Source organism: Chlorocebus sabaeus, chromosome 5, assembly GCF_047675955.1.
Source record: "Chlorocebus sabaeus isolate Y175 chromosome 5, mChlSab1.0.hap1, whole genome shotgun sequence".
NCBI lineage: Eukaryota > Metazoa > Chordata > Mammalia > Primates > Cercopithecidae > Chlorocebus > Chlorocebus sabaeus.
The window spans coordinates 79,739,646-79,761,114 of NC_132908.1; the positions used below are offsets into that span (position 1 = coordinate 79,739,646).

The following is a 21,469-nucleotide window of genomic DNA, read 5'->3' on the forward strand; positions in this document are numbered from 1 at the left end:
GTGGGGCTTTTATTTATTTATTTGTTTGTTTTTACAGTCACGTAATTCATTCTCTGCTCTGAATTTCTGTCCCTCTTTTTCTTTCTTTCTTTCTTTTTTTTTTTTTTTTTTTTTGAGATGGCGTCTCTCGCTGTTGCCCAGGCTGCAGTGCATTGGCGTGATCTCAGTTCACTGCAACATCCACCTCCCGGGTTCAAGCAATTCCCTGCCTCAGCCTCCTGAGGAGCTGGGATTACGGGCACGCACCACCACACCCAGCTAATTTTTGTATTTTTACTAGAGACGGGGTTTCACTATCTTGACCAGGCTGGTCTTGAATCCCTGACCTCGTGATCCACCTGCCTTGGCCTCCCAAAATGCTGGGATTACAGGCGTGAGCCACTGCGTCCGGCCCTTCTTTTTCTTTTTATCTCTTTCTCTTCCTTCATTCCCCGGGTGTGTAGTTAAGACCATGGTTGTGAAGTAGCCACACAATGCACCTCCGCTATACACTGTGCTTGTGGCAATGGAGGAGGCAAAGGACCACAGAGGAAGGACCATTAGGTGGAAAAGCCAACCCTGTCCATGCCCCACCTGTGTATCTTTGTGTTGCAGAACTTTCTCCTTAGTTCAGCTGAAACTCAGTTCTTGTCAAACAACCAGGAAAGACTGGGCTCACAACCATACACAAGGGTGAGAAACAGAAGTTATTGGACATAAAGGAAAAAATAACTCTCAGCAAAGCGAGAGAGGGTCCTGCTTGCAGGTCTCCCGCCTCACAGATTGAATCCCAGGTTACCACAGAAACAAGAGAGGCCAGGCTCCTCCCCACTGCAAAGGGCGCAGACTTCCTTAGGCTCCACCCCATCCTCCCAGTGCACAGGTGGACATTATTTAGGAAGAGTTGGTCGCAAAAAGGTGGGCTTCATCCAGGACCAGCAGTCCGGCTTTTCAGCCTTCAGGCTATTTTAGGCTCGAAGGCAGGGTTTTGCTGGGGTCCCTTGGCTGTCTCTTGTCTGTATCTCTTGGGCTTTACAGTTAGAACACATCAGGCCAGTCTCTGCATTTCTTTGCCTTATCACAAGCCTAGAGAATGCGTACACATCCCTAGGAGAGTCCTCAGTAAGTGACTGATGGGAACTAGAATATAAATCCCCCAGCTCCCTTGCCCCTCCGAGTCACAAGTTCTGCCCTGCTTCCTGGAATTCTCCAGTGGGAATGTGCTTGTTAATGCTTCCCTCATCGGCTCCCTTCCCCTCCCTGCCTCACTTCCTCATTCTTCTACCCACATTTCCTGAGATGACCCACTAATAAAGTACTTGCTGTCACATCCTCATCTGCTCCTGGGGAGCGCAGACTAAGAGAATTGAGGTCCTGGTTGTTGTGATTCTACTGTCCAGTGGGCTCACATACAAAAAGGAAACCAGAAGTCACAAGGATCCCTCAGGTGGCCTACAGTAAAGCAGGGGAAAGATGAGGATCATAGCAGGGAATGTGGTCATAGAGAGGGAAGGGATGGATTCCTGGGAAGTTTTCCCAGGTGGAATCTATGGGACTTGGCAACCCCTCATGGGTACAGTATGGTGGGAACCAAAGAAGCCATTCTAATGATGCTAGTGCCTAACCCCTCAACTGCTGAGAAAAGGGAGGCAGGAAACCCCATGACTTTGGAAGGGGTCGGTGGGAAGGGCAGCATTTTCAATTAAGTTTAGGACATGTTGAGTTTTAGATGCCTGTGGATAGTCATGTATCATTTATGGTGACAGTGCCATGGGGAAGGTACATGTCAAACACCTGATAAATACCCACTGAATTGAAAAGAATTGTCTTTCCAAGTGCGGGATTTCTAACAGGGGCTGTCTCAAAGGCCAGCCAGACATTTATGATCTCAGGCAGATGAGGGAAGCATGGCACCTGGATCACGTGTGCTCACATCTAGAATACATGCTCAAATTAACACAGCTGTGGAGGCAGGAGTACATATGTGTATTAGAAAAACAAGCCCATCTGTAGAGTGCTGCAGGATGCCTCCAGGTGGTCACAGGTAGCTATTTAACATGCATATTTTATCAGTGCCAGAGCAGATAGAGGGAAACTGTATCCATTATATTCTCATCGCCGTCACACGTGGTAGAATGGACTTCCGACTGAAGAATCTAAACATGTTTAAAACATTTTTCACCTCCAGTGAAACTAGCAAGTCTTAATTTGTGTTGTTATTGCTCCTGCTAGATTCATGAAATATTTTAGAGGCGATTGCATCCTGGAAGTGTGGTTTGGCAAATTTTCATCCGAAGCATATGTTTTTGTTTTATTTTTTAACTAGCGGTTCACACGTGGGAAAGTTGACATTTTTAGAGCAAATGGTAGAATATGTGGGGTTATTTTCTGTTGCCATTTCATTTTTAGGTTCAACTTTTCCAATATAGAGCTGGATTAAGTCTAACACGTAGCAGAAAACAAAGTCTGTTTAAGTAAATATGTTTTCAGGATGGTCCCTTAGCTCCAGCAGGGATAGGTCAAAGGTGAGGACAGATCCTAAGCTTTTGCTTAAAACTATTCGATGGCTGGCTGGGCTTGGTGGCTAAGGAGATCGAGACCATCCTGGCTAACATGGTGAAACCCAGTCTCTACTAAAAACACAAAAAATTAGCCGGGTGTGGTGGAGGGCACCTGTAGTCCCAGCTACTCGGGAGGCTGAGCCAGGAGAACGGCGTGAACCTGGGAGGCAGAGCTTGCAGTGAGCCGAGATTGTGCCACTGCGCTCCAGCCTGGGCGACAGAGCAAGACTCCATCTTTTACAAACAACAACAACAACAACAACAACAAAAGCAAACAAAAACAAAACGAAACAAACAAAAAAAACATTCAGTGGCTTCTTATGGTCTAGAGGACCTCAAATAATCTTTTGTAGATGGATGAGGTCTGGCTTCTCCTGCCCTCCATCCTCTTCCAGAGCTTCTTAGAGCCTTACCCTCTGCTCCAGCTCTTCTGGTCTTTGGTCATCTTCTGCCTCTGAGCCTTTTCTCATGCCGTTCCCCAAGCATGGAATATTGTCTCCTTCCTGACTGCCTCTACCTGAATAAATTCTGCATATCTGCCAGTTCTTAGCTTACCAGTCATTTCTTCCAGGGGTGACTTAGGGTTTTTTTTTTTTTTACATGAAAAGTAAACAAATTTTAAACACTCTTCCTTTCCAATCATGTTGCTTACCCTAGGTCCGTACTATACAAAAACTTGCACATCTCACATTCTGATCATTGCATCAACTGTTGCTTCTTTAGAATACTCAAGAGGCACTTATGATGTTTAATTGGTGTGTCTGTCTTTCAAAATGAAAAGCTACAGGGTAGCTTGTGTTAACCACACAACAGCTGGTTTTGGTCACTTGGTAGGTGACAGTCCAATAACCATGACCAAGGAGGATTTAACAAGGGATTTTATGTTTTGCAATGAGGAAAAGTACTGGAGAGAGTTCCCAAAGTGGTGCCTCCCAGAACACAAATGAAAACAGGGCTTTTACTGGGCTGGCGAGCTGAGTCAATGTATGTAGAGGTGGAGTAAAGGCAGCACACGCTCATCCACTGATCATGCTGCTACATACTTCTACATACTTACTGTCTCTACATTACTCACTCATGTATAAGCAGTGGTGAATAAGCTCCTCCCGGGGTACGGTTTGTAGTATGGTAATATAGATAGATAACCAAAGTTCGTCTCCAATTCAGACATCTCTGGATCCAACTAGCTTTTGTTTTGACAGGGTTGGGCTTCTTTCTGAAATTTTTGAAACAACAAAAACTAAGGTGCAAACAGTTACAAGTGGCTACTTCTTCACAGTGCATACCCCAAAACCTTCAGAACCTGGGGCATACCCCCAAAACCCTGGGACCTTGGGTTAGACTTGGACTTTTCCTGTTTTCTTGTTACTCAGCAACCACCACAATGCCTGGTCAGTGGAAAATAGTCAATAAATATCTGTTGGCTGGATAAATTAACCCCTTAACGTATGTATGAGGTTGTTGCAAAAGTCATGGTGGATTTTGCCATTGCTTTTAATGGCAAAAACAGAAATGACAAGGAATAAAATTTGCCTTCAATGTGCTTATGATCTTGGGAGGAGCAGAGTAAAAAAATCCCTAACTTCTATTGATATAATATCATTGGATAGTGCCATGATAGAAGAATGTCCAGTGTACAGTGAGAATCTAGAGAGAAAATAAGGTGATTGCACTTAAAGTAGAGAGTCAGGGAAGACTTCCTGGGAGAGGTGACATTTAGACTAAAGCATAAATAATGTTGATGTGTTTGCCAAATGGAGGAAGCAAAGAAGGATCGTGAGTGAAAGCATGATGTGTTTGAGGATTTGCAAGTCGATCGTGAGGTTGTGGTGTAGATGACATGGGAGAGAGTTGCTGACTGTTCGGGAGAGCAGATCATGGTACAGTAGGACAGTTAGAGTCTCCACTAGAGCATGTGAATGACTTAACATAAGGGAGTGTCATAATTACATTTATGTTTGGTCAGAGCACTCAGGCAGTGGATTGGAGAATGGAGTTGAGATGGGACTCAGGGAAGCACTTGCTGTAGCCATCGTAAAAACCTAGGATCATATCAGTAGATCATCATAACTTGACTTCAACAAGAATTCATAAAAATAACTCCTTCTATTTCATAGTTTCATCATTTTATGGAATATCAAAAGCCTAAAGAGAAAGAGAAATAAACTATATGAACTTCTCCCTGATGAAGCATTCAGTCCTATTTTCCCGGATCTCATGCATGTTAAATGCATATTTAGAGCTAAGCCACTATATCAAGGAAGTGAATAACTCTTATTCCTTAAATATCAACATGTGCACAAATTTTCTTATACACACTTAATTTTAGTAAAACTTTGGAGAAAAAAGTTTCCAGAGTTCTAGGGCTTTGTTCCATTTTTGGAAACAGTAATTTTAGAACTCTCCGCTTTGCTTTACTTTTTCATTTTACCTACCTCTGGGTTTCCTTTTTGATGTCTATACCTTTGTGTCTTCTTTAATTAATTTTTCTTTCATTTATTCACACATGCAATCACTGTGTATTTGGTCTATGTATCAGTTAGAGCAGGCTAATTACTCTAGCAAACAAGCAGTTAACAACAAACGAATCCCGTTGGCAGGGAACTGCACTGTGTGAAGACATTCAGGGATCCAGGCTTTCCCTGTCTGTGGATTCCACCTATCCTAAAGCATGCAAACAGGATTTGAGAGGGAGACAGAGACAGAGACACAGAAAGACAGAGAGAAAAAGTGAGAGGAAGTTCTTGGTGATTAGATATTTGTGTTTCTATGTGGTATGTGTATACACATGTGGTATTTTCCTATTTGGAGGGCTTCATGTGTTTTTAGGTGTTTGTGGGTTAGGAGTTAGAAGAAATAGGCAAAAAGAAGATGTAATTAACCCTTTGTCTCTTCGTCTTGATGGGTAATGTGCTTACTTCCTTTTTGTTAGTTTCCTCATAATATTATAGCAAATGCCTGTCTGAGTGTATGATGTGTGTATATTTTGATTATTTCTCTGCACTGTGTTCCTAGAAGTTAAATTACTTAGTCGAAAAGCATGAACACTTTAAAGAATATCAAACATAGTTACATTTTTGTTTTTCAGTAAAATATCTGTACCTTTTTCTTTAGCATCAATATATCTATTTACCAGAACTGCATGAGCACTGTGCACTTTATTTTTTTAAAAAATTCTCAACTTTGTAGTGAACATATTTGGCTATTAGGATAATTTCAGGGTATTTGAGAAGGAACTTTAAGACCAACTTACAAATTACAGCACTTATAAAGGAGGAAAACATGTGGAACCCACGTCTAGTACAGATGATTCTGGGAACTGGTGATGTTTGGAGGGCAGAAGTTACAAGGAACGCAAAAGCAGGGAGCGTGAGCCAACACCAGATTGACCTCAGACAGCTGACGCTATCGTATGAAGAAGAGGGGACGTCTATGCAGCTGCAGAAAACAAAACCAAGACCCCTGCGGTAGATTTTGGTTTAACAAAAGGGATAATTTTCTAAAAAATTTCTAAATTTGGTTACTTCACAAAGCATTGAGCACCCCAGGATAAAAGAATCCAACTGAGAGTGGCAGTTTTACTCGTATTAGAGAGAAGATTTCTCTATTAAAGGAGAAATCAAAGTGGAATCACCGACATCCTACTCATTTATTTATTAGACACAATCATGGAGCAAATACTCTGCACCAGCTACTGTGCTAACTCCATTACCTGGATTACTCAAATTCTTACAATAACCCTATATTTATTTCATAATTTCTTTAGTAATATTTTAAGTGCTTGTTAGACACCTGCTCTATGCCTGTCTTGTGCTAGTCACCAGGGGGCGTAGCAGCGACCAGGAAGATGTAGGGTCAGCCCTTATGGAGCTGGGAGCCTTGCGTGGAAGACTAGCACTGATGACACAGTGGCACTGAATGAATGTGTGATCAGAAGCTGACACAGGGCTCTAGGGGAAAAAGGTAAAGTGCAGCCAATCCTCATAGCAAAAGAGACTGAGGAAGCCTAGAAGTGGTGCTTCAGTGGAGAGTAGAGTGATAGGTGGGGGGTTAACCAGGCAAAAGAGGGGAGGGACAAGAAAGGAAGTCACAAGGTGAGAAGCCCTCAGAAAAGCACCTGCAATTGAAGGATCTGAAGAGGGTGCGTGCAGCTGAGAAGCAGAGCCAGGAGCACAGTGATAGCACCTGAGGTCAGAGTCGTTGTCAGGAGCCAAGCCTGCTGGATCTTCCTGGCCTTAGCAAACCCAGAGGCTTCATCCTTTGGCAAGGGGAAGCCTATATACCCTGTAGGCTTAATGAGGGGGAGGCTTCATCCTTTGGCAAGGGGAAGCCTATATACCCTGTAGGCTTAATGAGGGGGAGAAGAATGTTTTCAAAAGATCTCGCTGGCTGCTGGAGAGAGAACATCTGGAGTTAGCACTCCAATTTCAGACTCCCCTGATGAAACCTGTTACTACTTTTCTCCACTCACTTCTTTGGGCAAAGCGATTTCTTTTCTACCTGAAGCGTATGTAACAATGGAAATGACTGAGGTATTCATTACATTAGGAATGTAATGTAATGATTCCTAGATGGTGATTCAGATGATTGGTTATTGGACCTTCTATGCATTTTTTATTTTAATTTTGAGATTGGCCATCCCCAACGCCTCTGATGTATGCCTTTCATTACTGGAGATGCTGTTTCTGACACTGCTGGCTGTCCCTACTGAAAAGGATGCATGCATGAAGACTCAAGGCAACAATGGCTTGCACCCATTTCTCTTGGCTGTATGGGGGCCATTGATAAGCATTGAGTGGTGTAATTTACAACAACAGATTGACTTGATGCCATCCTATGAATCACCAACCATCATCTTCTCTGATCCTTTAAAATGAGTTCCCTAACACCCTCTGCCATAAGACGATATGAAGAACTAACAACAGATAATTTCTATATCACCACATTTTATTGTCAGCATAATTCTATACAGTAAATTTGCAGTGGGTGACTTCATTTTGCTGATACTTGTCCTCTAGAATATTGGGAAAATAGATAGATGGAAATTTAGTAAGCTTCTATCTTGCCTCTCCAACCTTTTAAATTTGCTGCTGAAAGTTGGATATTTGTTGGGTTTTTCTTCCTTAAGTAGGCAAACTTCAGCCCCAGGAGGCAATGAAGCAAACTTTAAATGTCGCCCCAGGTACTGCAAAGCTGCCTGAACCATGTGTTTGATTGCATACAAAATGTGAATTGAGTAGCACAGAACTGTCCTCCCAGCAACTTTCTAGCACAATGAGATCAGCTGCAAGAATGGAATAAATTGGAGATTGGCTTCTGCAGTTCCATTCATTTGCAAAAATTTGCAGACAATTAAGCTGTGCCCCAGCAGTATAGGTAGCTCCTTTTAGCCAGGGGCTGGAGATTTGTTCTCTCTGGGAAAATGTTAAAGATGTGATTATCCAGTTATACCTGAGTAAATGGGTCAAAAGACCTCTGCAGCCAAGCACGGACCTCCTTGAAAAGGTAGTCTCCAGCAGCAACCCTGGGGAGGTTTAGAGCAAAGTGTTTTTAGAGCAGATGGTTCTGGAGTTACAGAGGCCAAAGAGATGAATGACTTGAGATGAGTCTCTTACATCTTTTAACCTCAGGAAAACAGCCATGGTGGTTCTGCCAGCAAGTGGTTGAATGTATTAAGTGAGGTAATAGTATAATATATTTAGTACTGTGCCTGGCATGTAATAAATACTCAATAAATGACAGTATTTTCTATGGCAGACTTGGTGAATCCAGGACTAGCATCCCAGGCAAATCTTAGGGTTATGAAGGTTAGAAGGAACCAGGTTATGTCATCTTGAGTCTAGAATATAAGCTTCAAACCCTTCAGTGGATTAACCTTCAGGTCCTTGAACTCAAATCCAAAGCATCATGTCTTTGCATGAAGCCTGCAAAGGCTCCCTATTGCCTTGAAAGCTAATCCAGTCTTCTCACCTTGACTTACAAGACTGTCCATAATTGGGCTGTGCTGACTGCATGAGTCTCACCTTTCACTGTTCTTTAACTCCCTGACTGCCAGGAAGACGTATTTCAGCTTCTGCAATGCTTTGTCTTGCTAAAATAGCTCCTCTTAGCGAACAAGTTTGTCCAGAAGTTATGAAAGTAGGAGAGGGAACAAAGATGATAGAGGCTTGTGGTTTCTTTATAGGTTTATACTATTTTTCCCTATCACTTATTCTGTGATGCAAAGCCAGGGTCCAGGAGGGCAGAAAGAGGGAATGAGGACAGGCAAATTATCTGGACACTCTTTGCCTGTTTGAATGTTGGCACATATAGGAGATCCTCCAACAAGTGGCCAGCCCGAGTCAAGCTGCATCCGGCCTTGTGTTCAGGTGTGCAGGAAGTAGGATCATTCCTTTCAAATCTCACCACTTCCTCCAGCTGGCTGTTAGGAAAGGCTTTTATGCCCTTTGCCGGGTGTGACGGAAAGGGGCAGGGACAGACAAAACTTGGAGTGCAGTCCCAGCTGTAGATTGCCAGTCTGGCAGACATAACGAAAGTGAGCAGTTCTTCACTTTTGGGACACCCTTCCCTTTGGGTCTCGACATTGAGCACCATGCTTTGGCAGGTGTTAGAGGTTGGCCCCCCGGGAAACAGACCACGCAACTGGGGAGGGGGTCTCAGCATCCACACCTGGGGGAGAGGGAGGTCAGGGGGATGGGATAGGGAAGGAGGCTGATGGAGGAGTTGCTGACTGCAGGTGCCTGGAGGCTTCAGTCTTCCTGGGCGGCAGGGATGCGGGCTGGGGTGTCCACTGAGCATGGTCCCACCTGGAAGGCTGACCTTGACACACCCCTGACCAGTCACTGGATGGCGCTGCAGCCCTACCTGTTTAGTCTTCGCATCAACAATGAAAGACGGTGAAGTTCATGGAAATACTGTGGGGACATATTGCATGGGTTCTTTTCGTGAAATGTCCAGAAAAGACAAACACATACAGCCAGAAAGTAGATTTACGGTTGCCAGTGGCTGTCATAAAGCGGGAATGACTGCTAATGGGCATGAGGTTTCATTTAAGGGTGGTGGGAATGCTCTAACATTAGATGTGGTGGGGATTGCACAACTCTGTAAATTTTGTAATAATCATTGTGTTACACACTTAAAACGGGTGAATTTCATGGTGCATAAATTATACCTCAATGGTCCTTTTAAACTATTGCAGGGAGAAGGGCACCTGCCAGAGAAATTGACTCCAACTCTCCCTTTCCACAAATCAAATGCTCAGATTTGCATTGTAGGAGGAGCCTGAGTGTTCTCTGTAGGACAGTGTAGGTTCTTTAGAGAGTGCAGACCACTTTTACATGCACTTTCTCATTTCATTCTGATAACCTAGAGGACAGGCAAATCACTGTAGGACAATGAGCACCGAGTTACAGTGAATGTAGCTTGTTATCCTAGGACCAACCTGGGAGAAGGAGGAAATCCAACTAATTTTTTTATGTTTATCCCTTTAAGTCTATTCTCCACACAAAGCAGCTATGATATTTTTTATTGCAACTGGACTCCTCAGCTCAAAACCCTTCCATGGCTCACTCCTCACGCGGAGTAAAACCCAGGGCCCTCTCCATGGCCTGTGTGCCTCTCCAGGGTCTGACTTCCCTTCACCAGGCCCTGACTGTGTCCTTCTGTGCTTAGCCATCACCTTGCCCAAGCCAGCAGCTGCCATGCTGCAGCTCCACCATGCCCATAGGCTCCTGCTGCTGGCAGTACCTCCTCCCCCTGTCCACTTGGCCCATTCTTCCTTCTCCACTGTCATCTCCTCGGTGGACCCCTTCTCGTCTCCGTATCTAAAACATCAGCACCCTCTCCCCCTGAGCACTTCCAGCCCTCCTCCCTGCTGATCTTTTCTCTTGAGCCACATGTGTTCTTCTCTTTCTCTTTTTGTGGTTTGCCCCCTCTCTCTAGAATAGAAGCTTCATGAGGGCAGGGGCTTTGCTTCTTTTAGGCACCACACCATGCCAGATGCCTAGGATTATACCTGGCAGGGAGAAAGGGCTTGATAGATATGTTTTGAAGAAATGAATGAAAGAATGAATGAATGATTTAGTTAATATGAATCTACTCTCTCGCTCCTTCTCATGTTCTTTTTTTCTTTCTACCTTCCTGTGTCCCTTGGCCTCCACCCTCCCTTGCTACCCTTAACCCCTCCTCTGCCCCTCATTGTTTCAGGGGTCTCCCTTTTATTTCTGATACATGTACTTTGGGGCTGAGTGATGTGGTGCTTCCAGATAGCATACTTGCTTTTAATGCACTTTCAATTTCCCCTGAGATTGAGAAACAGGGAGGAAAGCAAATGAGATTTTAACCTCAAATGCCCTAAGACAGGAAAATGAAGACCCTGCTTAGCTGCGTGAAACCAGACATCTTTGTGTAGGCATGACAATCTTCTTCTAATAGAATCCAGCATGTGTGAGGCTCCCTGAAGACACAGCACTGCCCCTTTGACGGAAGCAAGGCTGGATGAGGCTGCTGCAGGCCTTGGATAACCCAGGCTAAAGATGCTGTGGATCGCTGTCCAGAGACTGCTGTGGGGGGAGTCCCACAAGACACACATGGTCTGGTGTTGGCGGCGGCCCCAGAACTTCATACTCCTCTGCACACCTCTGTGTGCCTATGTCTGTTCCTGTGACTGAGGGGATTGTGTTCATCACATTGGAAGTGCGAGGGTGTGGGGCATATGTCCTTGGGTCTAGGCAGCTGGTGCATGTCTGTTGCATGTGCATCTGTTCACGAGTGTGTGTGTTATGTGTGTCTATCAAATGGATTCTGGTGTGTGTATAAACCCACATGTGTATAAATGTGTGCATTTGATGTCACAGAGAGCATTTGACATCTGCACGCATCTCATGAATCTGGAAAGCTGGAAGGGGCTGCGTGTCTACATGTGTCTGTGTTTCAAATCTGGCCTTAGGCCACCCACAGCCGAATTACTCACTCCTCATAGGGGCTGAGTGGCTCACCCTCATTTTCTCACTTCCTCCGTCCTGGTGTTAATAAGACTCATCCTTCGCTTTTCTGCGGTTCTTTAGAGAGTGCAGAGCACTTTCAAATGCAGTTTCTCATTTCATTCTGATAACCTAGAGGACAGGCAAATTATCTTCCTTTCCAGATGGGAAAATTTCCTTCAACCCCTCTGTGTCCTGCCTCGAGGGGAGCAGTGTTTGGCCTCCTCTCTGAGGCTGACATAGCTGCCGATTCTCTCCTCTCACACTTCCTGCGGGCATCTCTGCTCTCCTGCATCTTCATTCATTCCCCACGGCGGGCCCAGAGAGTCGACATGCACATGGTGGCTTCTCTACGATCAATTCCTCCAGCAGCACCCCACCCTGTCCCTTCCAGGTGCTATTTTTCAAGAATCAGAGCCTCCTGCTTCTTTTCTTGGTCACTTTAGATCCAGGGATTAGCACAATTGTGCTGGTTGCCATATTTCTGGGATGTGCTCTAAGAACCAAGGAAATGGACTGGCAGCTGTGAACTTGATTAGCTGGTGAGCTGAGAGGACACCAGAGGTAGGATGGGAACTCAGGGACCTGACCACTCTGGACACCCATGAGGACACAAATATCACTCATTTGTGGGTATGAAAATACAAGTAAGCACTTCATGACTCACTATGCAAAGTTCGTTATTGATGACACAGTATGCTTTGTCATTACTTTGGACACATTTAGACATAAGTTGTCATCATGAGCTGAGGCTACGTTTGCTCTGGAATGAAGCCCATTCACCAATCCTTTACATCTGCACAAACTTTACATCTTTTTAAAGTGTTTCCCTAGACTGTCCTCTCATCTGAGGCTCAAGATATATTTTATCATGAATGACATTCAGATATTACATATAGTTTACATATTTCCTATTTTTGCCACCCTTAATAAACCAACAGAATCTTTATCAATGTTAAATACCAGTTTTGTGTAAATACAATGCACTGTAATTTTCTTTTTTCTTTTTTCTTTTTTTTTTTTTTTTTGAGACAGTCTCGCTCTGTCATCCAGGCTGGAGTGCAGTGGCAGGATCTCGGCTCACTGCAACTTCCATCTCCCAGGTTCAAGTGATTCTCCCGCCTCAGCCTCCCAAGTAGCTGGGATTACAAGCACGTGCCACCACACCAGGCTAATTTTTGTATTTTTAGTAGAGATGGGTTTTCACCTTGTCGGTCAGGCTGGTCTTGAACTCCTGACCTCGTGATCCACCCACCTCGGCCTCCCAAAGTGCTGGGTTTACAGGCGTGAGCCACCGAGCCCGGCCAATGCTGTTTCTTTGTTTAGGGTTGGGTTCATTTTGAGTAGTTGGCTGTTTTGTTTGTTTGTTATATTATTCTTTCTTTTTCTTCTCACCGTCTTATACAGAACCCAGTTTTCTTTGCCCACATATTGAGTCTTTTTCACTACCTAGAGACCAAAATGTCTTTTACTTAGTCTCTTTCATTGATTGAGATTTTAATATTCTTCTGTGATCAGTATAGTATATATAAAATAGGATGCATTCAATATGATATTCTATATTTTCCTACATAGTTTGTCTTAAGTATTCTCTGTCCTAGCTAGGTAAATTGGAGCAGTTTGTATGCAACCTCTCTGAACTTTCTTCATTGATTAAGGAAGGATAAGATTTACTTGGCAGGTCTGTTGAAAATATTACAGGGGACTCATGCCAAGTGCCCAGTGCATTGGCCAGCATATGCTTACTGTATCATTATTATAGTAGTTTAGGGTAGTGATGGTGAGGGCAATGGAGTGATGAGGATAGTGGTTGGAACATGGTCTTCACAATTGCCTTATTGGTCATGGCCTAAGAGTGTCTCCTACTAACAAACCCAAATGTAACTTTGTCCCTGTTATGGAACATTTAGGTTGTTTTTCATGTTTGCCCGTTATAAATCATGTCTCACTAAACATTTTCCTTCATACAGTTTTATTCTTCTTTTGAATGTAACATTTGGATGCGTTCCTAGGAGTAAAATTACAGAGTGAAGGGATATGTACATTCATAAAACTCTCAATAAATAAATATTGCCTGATTGCTTTTCACAAGGGTGCTATGAATTTATACTCCCACCAAAATCAAGAGAATGGCTATTTATAGATGCTTTCAGAGCCTTAGCTTATCTTGTTTCCTGTTTGAATTTTATTACATAAATTTCCCTTTACAACTATCTCACACACACACACACACACACACACACACACACGCGCGCGCGCGCGTACTCTTTTGTGGGGCCTTGGGGGCAAAGATGGAATGAAACTATCATTTATCACATTATTTTGATAGGAACCTGTTGTTAAGTTTCAGACGTTTACTTCTGATGATGCAGAAGGGAATTTTAATTAGGATGTGGCATTAAATAAGATCAGTTTGCATATTGGGAATGATATTCTTTTTCAGTTATCTTTCGGTCATCTGATCAGATCAAGGAGGAAGTCTCAGCTTGGTGCTAACACCCCTTTAACACTGCTCTAGCCCCTTTTTACCTGTAAAATGAAGAACTTTCCATAGGCAACAGTTTTGAGCTCAAATGTGATAGTGTCATTAGGTCTCCAGCAAGTTTATTTTTATGTTTTCCTTCTTTTTATGTAAAGTGATGCTAATGTTTTATTTAAAATGATACAAAGTTTTCATTTTGAACACATTTAATGAAAAAGATGAGTTACACATAGAGCAAACACCCTGACAGTGTCACTCCAGTGACTGAACTTGGGACATGCTACTTGGAGAGTGCATTCCAACAGTTGCCCCACTAATCATAATAATAGCCCGTGTTCTTTGACAATACACTGAATACGAGTCTCCATAATGCCTGACATAGTTTGGGACTTTGTAATTGTCCCTTTATCCCTATTCATTTGTGAATGTAAGGACCTTGCAGTGACCCATGAAGAGAGTTGCTTTTTATTTTTTCACTTTGTAAATTTTTTTGAAGACTCTTACAAAGTATAATCATTTTGAAAATGCCTATCCATTACCCTAGAGTAAAATTCCCTATTATTGGGAGAGTATCTAAAAAAATATTCAAGGGATACGAGTGCAGGTTTCTTCCATGCACACATTGTGTAGTGGGGAAGAGTGGCCTTTTAACGAACGCATCCCCAAAGAGCGAACGTTGTACCCAACAGGTGATGTTTTCAGCTCTCGCCCTCCTCCCACCTTCCCACTTTCTGAAGACCCCAGTGTCTCTTATTCCACTCTGCATGTTCACAAGTACCCATTGCTGAGCTCCTACTCAGAAGTGAGAATGTGCGGCATTTTTCTGTTTGAGTTACTTCACTTTGGATAATGTCTTCCTCCTTCATCCATGTTGCTGCAAAATACATGATTTTATTCTTTTTTTTATGTTTGAGTAGTATTCTATGGCTTGTGTGTGTGTATATGTGTGTGTGTATGTGTATATGTGTGTATGTATCCTTATATAAATATATATTATATATATATCCCACATTTATATATAAATGTATCTATTTGTGTGTATATATTTATGTATACATAATATATATACATATATACATATATGCACATTTATATATATTATATACAAATATATAATATATAAATATCCCACATTTATATCTATATTTATTTATATAAATATATATTTATATTTATATAAATGTGGGATATATATATTATATATCTATAAATGTGGGATATATGTTATATATATTTAAGAATATATATACACACATACGTATACACACACATATATATATCCCACATTTTCTTTTTTTGAGACTGAGTTTCGCTCTTATTGCCCAGGCTGGAGTGCAATGGCGCGATCTCGGCTCAGTGCAACCTCTGACTCCTGGGTTCAAGCGATTCTCCTGCCTCAGCCTCCTGAGTAGCTGGGATTGCAGGGATTACCAGCATGTGCCACCACGCCTGGCTAATTTTGTATTTTTAGTAGAGATAGGGTTTCTTCATGTTCATCAGGCTAGTCTCAAACTCCCAACCTCAGGTTATCAGCCCACCTCAGCCTCCCAAAGGGCTGGGATTACAGGCATGAGCCACTGCGCCTGGTCCCACATTTTTTTTATCCAGTCTTCTGTTGATGGACACTTAAGTTCAATCCATGTCTTTGCTATTGTGAATAGTGCTATGATGAACACACATGTGCAGGTATTGTTTTGATATAATGATTCCTTTTCCTTTGTGTATATACCCAGTAGTGGGATTGCTGGGTTGAATGATAGTTCTATTTTCAGTTCTTTGAGAAATCATCATACTGTTTTTCAGAGTTTGTACTAATTTACACTCCCACCAACAGTATATAAGCATTCTCTTTTCTCTGCAGCCTCACCAATATTTGTTGTTTAAGACTTTTTAATCATAGCCATTCTGACTGGTGTAAGATGATATCGCACTGTGGTTTTAATTTGCATTTCTCTGAAGATTAGTGATATTGAGCATTTTTCATATGTCTATTGGCCTGTCGTATGTGTCCTTTTGAAGAATGTCTGTTCATGTTGTTTGCCCTACTTTTTTTTGTTTGTTTTGAGTTGGAGTCTCGTTCTGTTGCCCAGACTGGAGTGTAGTGGTATAATCTTGGCTCACTGCAATGTCCACCTCCTGGGTTCAAGCAATTCTCCTGCCTCAGCCTCCCAAGTAGCTGAGACTGCAGGTGCCTGCCACCATGCCTGGCTAATTTTTGTATTTTTAGTTGAGACTGGGTTTCATCATGTTGGCCACGCTGGTCTCAAACTCCTTGCCTCAGGAGATCAGCCTGCCTTGACCTCCCAAAGTGCTGGGATTACAGGTGTGAGCCACTGCGCCTGGCCTGCCCACTTTTAAATGGGGTCATTTTTGCTGTTTGAATTCCTTGTAAATTCTGGATAATAGTCCTTTGTTGGATGCATACTTTACAAATATTTTTCCCATTCTCTAGGTCATCTACTTACTCTGTTGATTGCTTCTTTTGCTGCACAGAAACTTTTTAGTTTAATTAAGTTCGAATTGTCCTTTTTTTTTTTTTTTTTTTCTTTTTTCTGGTAATGTTTGCTTTTGAGGACTAGGCCATAAATTCTTTGTCAAGGCCAATGTCTAGAAGAGTTTTTCCTACGGTTTCTTTTAGGATTTTTATAGTTTCAGATCTTATGTTGAAGTCTTTAATTCATCTTGTGTTCATTGTATATGGTGAAAGCTATGGGTCCAATTTCACTCTTAGGTATATGATTATCCAATTTTCCATATGGGTGTTTAGCCCAACACCATTTATTGAATGGAGTGTCATTTCCCTATCACATATTTTTGCTGACTTTGTTGAAGATCAGTTGGTTGTAGGTATGTGGCTTTATTTCTGGATTCTCTGTTCTGTTCCATTAATCTAGGTTTATACCAGTACCATCCTGTTTTGGTTACTATAGCCTTGTAGTATAATTTGAAGTCAGGCAATATGATGCATCTAACTTTGTTCTTTTCACTTAGGATTTGTTGTAAAACCAATTCTTTATGGACTATAAATCAAATAAAATTTTATATCTAAGCAAGTCCTCCGGATTCCTGACCAGGCAAGTAACCCAGTAGCTTGGCAGGTTAAGAACAGTAATATGCAAACAGTGAGGGATGCATAAATCAAGACTGTCATTGTGAATAGAACGATTTGGAAGTTGGGGGTTCAAATAGCTTCATGATAGTTACAGTGAATAACAATGTCAGCTTTAGTATTATTCTAATATTGTACTTGGGTAATGCTAATAGGGTTTGATGGAATACAATGAACACGTTCCAAACAGCTGTATGCTTTCCCAACAAAGGAACTCTATCTCAGAGCAGACTGATATATCATTTCAATGGGAGGTTTTAATCAATCCTTTTGTTTTCCCTTTTAGGATATATTTAAATTTGCAAGAACTTCTCCTGTCCCAAGACAAAAGAGGTCCATTGTGGTATCTCCCATTTTAATTCCAGAGAATCAGAGACAGCCTTTCCCAAGAGATGTTGGCAAGGTAAGTCAGGCAAAAAACAAATTACAAAAACGTGTTTTTTATGAAAAGATGAGCACACAGGGAGCAGACTGAGTATGACTGTCTTGGTGACAAGCTGGAATTAGTCTTCATCCCTCTATGATAAGAGACCAAATGGTTTTGTCATAAAAAGAATGTTGGAAGATCATTCATACACAAAAGAGGAAATTTGAAAGAACCAATAACTGTTTTGAATATTATGGAGATCAACATGGTAGATGATGTTGAAATTACGTAGGAAGATGTCATTGGTTGAGAAATAAGGCTCATTGTTTTTATAGATTATATTCAGGTGATCACCAGATAGGGCCCCCTAGGATGGCAGTATGTTGATATGTGGCCTTCATTGAGATCCTCCTTTTCAAATATCTAGGTCCAAGCATATCACTGGGTTAGTTTTCCAAAAACTAAACCTGATCAAGGGAGTAAAATCATCCTAACCAGATCCAGAACCAGATGTGCAAAACACTGTCCCATGAATCAGAGCAATAGCTTTTCCAGGAAGAAATAGTCACCGTTAAATGTGCCAAAATACTGATACTGCCTCATCAATACATTCTCCCCTCTTTAAGAGAATCAACATGGAGAATCAAATTTTGAGCAGTTTGTACTTTTTGGTTGTTAGAAACAAGTGCTCGGTGTCGCAAAGAAGAACCAGCACTCAGGCAAAGAGTTTTCTCAGCAAGGCAATTTACTTCTACAGAAGGGTGCTCCTCGCACTTCTGGCCACTGAGAGAGCACACCAAACAAAAGAGGGAAGGGGGATTTATCCCTAACACGGTTAGTCCCTGCTTCTGTGTCCTGTCCCCATTGGCTGGAGTTGGACCGCACAATCTAAACTGACCTGATTGGTTACTGTTTAAAATTGAATATGGCTAATTAGGCAGGAAGGGAGAGGCTGTCCGTTGTGGTACAAGGCATGTTTGGGCATGTCAGGGCACAGCAAAGGCGGGAAGGGTAGTTTCAGTGGGAAGAGCTGTTTCGGCAGGAGTGGCAGTTTACAGAATGAGTAGCCAGGAGTAAAGAGGAGTCTTTCCAAATGAGGAAGAGATATGAATTACAGATTGGGACTATCAGGAGAAGTTGTTTACAGAGCAGGTAACTTAGAAGAAGGGACAAGGAAGTTGATCTTGAAAACAAAGAAGAAGGGAATCAGAAATTAAACGTTTGAAGAGGAACTTACTGTATCAGACATTGGTGAATCTGGAATTTGAAAAATAGTGGTTAGTTAAATGAATGATTTTAATGGCATTTGCTTTTGAACTGCTAGTTTATTAAATACACAGTACATGTTATATGCTGGACTCTAAACTTGGGGCTGGGTGTGAAGAAGCAGATAATAGAGCTAACATGCTAGTGGGAAGACAGAAAGAAGAACATTGCAGAGTATGACAAATGCTGTGAAAATCAGAAACAGGAAGATGAGAAAAAAAGAGCAAATGGCAGGATGAAGGAGTAGAGGGAGGAGGGAATCTTTACACAGATGACTGTGATGACTGGTTGAAGGTATTGATGTTTGAGGGGAAACTGGAAGGATGAGAAAGGAACAGTCATAGGAATATCTGGGTGAACAGCATCTTTGGCAGAGGTAAGTTTACATGCAAAGGCCTGAAGGTGGGACAGAATAGCATGTAGTGGAGTTGCAACATGCCTGGGTGGCTGCAAGAGAGTGAGCAAGGATGGCAGTGGTGAGAGTGAAGTCAGAGAGGCCAGCCTACCCTTGGATGAGGAGTTGGGGTTTCATCGTGCATGCAGCAGGGGACCACTGGAAGATTTCCCCAGGAGACTGCATGTTTTGAAAGATCCTCCTGGCTGCCTTGTAGAGAATGATTAGTGGTAGCAGAGCGGTAGAGAGGAGTGGAAGCAAAGAGACCCACTAAGAGGGGAGTTTGGTGGTGATCTGGAGAAAGGCGACTTGGACTATTAAAAATTAGTATTGGACAGGCACGGTGGTTCACGCCCGTAATCCCAGCATGTTGGGAGGCTGAGGCAGGAGAATCAACCAAGGTCAGGAGTTCAAGACCATGCTGGCCAACATGGTGAAACCCCGTCTCAACTAAAAATACAAAAATTAGCCAGCGTAGTGGCACGCTTGTAATCCCAGCTACTTGGGAAGCTGAGACAAGAGAACCACTTGAACCCAAGAGGTGGAGGTTACAGTGAGCCGGGATCATACCACTATACTCCAGCCTGGGCGGCAGAGTGAGACTCTGTGTCAAACAAACAAACAAAAAAATCGATCTTTATTGCACATTGAAAGAAGTGATAATCCAGTATCCTGGTAACCACTATATTTATCATTTTAAACTCCCACTGTGCCAAAGATGCCTTTCTCTAAGCAAAAATCTTTTCAAGAGTCTGGGATATGATATAAAGGGAAGCAGAGCTGCTCCAAAGGGATAGCCCTGTTCCCTTGGGCAGCCCTAGCCACTGTGATGATCCTTTTCTAGACAGGTTTCCTGGGAGCCCAAGATGCCAGGTGCCAAGGGACCCGAGTCCCCACTTCTTCAAAGCTCTTCCCAGTTTCTGACACTCACGATGCATTCCAGTGTTTCAGTTTTCTTTTAGATGATCCTGGGCTTCTCAACTCTCAGCATGCATCACAATCAGCAGAGACACTTAAAATGCATATGTCAGGGCTCCACCCTCAGAGATTGATTCCACTGGGGTGGGGGTGAGGACCATGTGAGGATGTGTTAAATATCCCAGGTGATTCAGATATGTAGCCAGGGTGCAGGACTGCTGGTCTTAAGCAATCCTCCAAGATTGGTTGTGGACCAGCTACATAAGTATCCCCTGGAAGCTTGCTAGAAATGCATATCTTCATGTCCCACCCCAAAACCACTGAGCCGGAAACTCTGGGGTTAAAGCCAGGAATCCACGTTTTTACACAGCTTCTAGGTGATTCTGATGCACCCTCAAGTTTACAGAGGGCTGACCTGAAATATGGTTTTGTCCCCTGTCCACCACTAGTACACAATACCTTCAGTTGCAATTCCATTAATTAGTTATAGTAAGGACAATCACATTTCAGTTGCCTGGAAAATCCAAGTTTACACTGGTTATCCAAATCTGTCATGTCCAGATTTAGACTATACATTATGTAGCCATCCTATAGTTTCCTTCAATTACACACAATTTCCTCCTGGGTATATTTGGGTGGGTTTTCTCACAAGCCTCTTTTCTTGAGCTATTCAATGGGTTCATAAGCATGTAGCTAATTGGGAACTTTCTTTTGCAATTTTTTTTTTTTTTTTTTTTTTTTTACTTATTACGGGTTCAAAAGGCAATTTGGTTTCCAAACTGAGGACTCACCTCTTCTTTGCCCCTTATGTGTTGCCCATACTTGATCTTGACTTAGATTCTCTACAAGCAACTGCTTTTCTAAGCATGGTAGGCTACTAACTAGACAATGTGCAAGAGCCTTCGAAACCTCTAGATGTTTTTTGTAGAATTACTGCACTGCTTTGCAAAAACTATTTATTTGTCCATGCTTTATATGCCTTTGAAGGTACATATTTTCCTTTTTGTTCCTGCTTGTTTCTATTTATTTATATTACTCTTTATATCTGCTGTCTTATCCTCATCATCTCCACCACAGCTGACAAGCTGTGCTCTGCAGAGCTGTGGAAGAGGACGTAGGTGTCTTCAGTGAGTGCTGGGGAGGCGGCGAGAAGGGAAAGAAGACCACAGAGGCCGAGCTGTGGCCTCCAAACACCACCACACTCCCAAAAAATCTCTAAGTCAGGACACCTCTAATTGTGTAAATATTACTTATTAGTCTTCGGTATAGAATGCCATTTGAAGAAGAGGTTCTGCAGCTTTAAAAGCATAAAGACGTTTGTCTTACTTTGGCTTCCCCTAGAAGTGGACCCTGAGACAAGAATTCAAATGAAGGCAGTTTATTTAAGAGGTGGGGGAAATGTTCATAACAAA

The 21,469-nt window shown here is 42.5% G+C and overlaps 1 protein-coding gene across 2 annotated transcripts in view; it reads left to right on the top strand.

The window, feature by feature from the left end:
• The window catches only part of CDH13 (cadherin 13), a 1,174,890-nt gene that overhangs the window by 486,693 nt on the left and 666,728 nt on the right, over positions 1–21,469 (top strand). For both annotated transcript variants that reach the window (XM_007994196.3, XM_007994191.3), the window contains one exon: positions 17,399–17,515. In XM_007994196.3, coding sequence (XP_007992387.3) covers positions 17,399–17,515 — 117 coding nt within the window. The remainder of the gene's footprint in view (positions 1–17,398; positions 17,516–21,469) is intronic.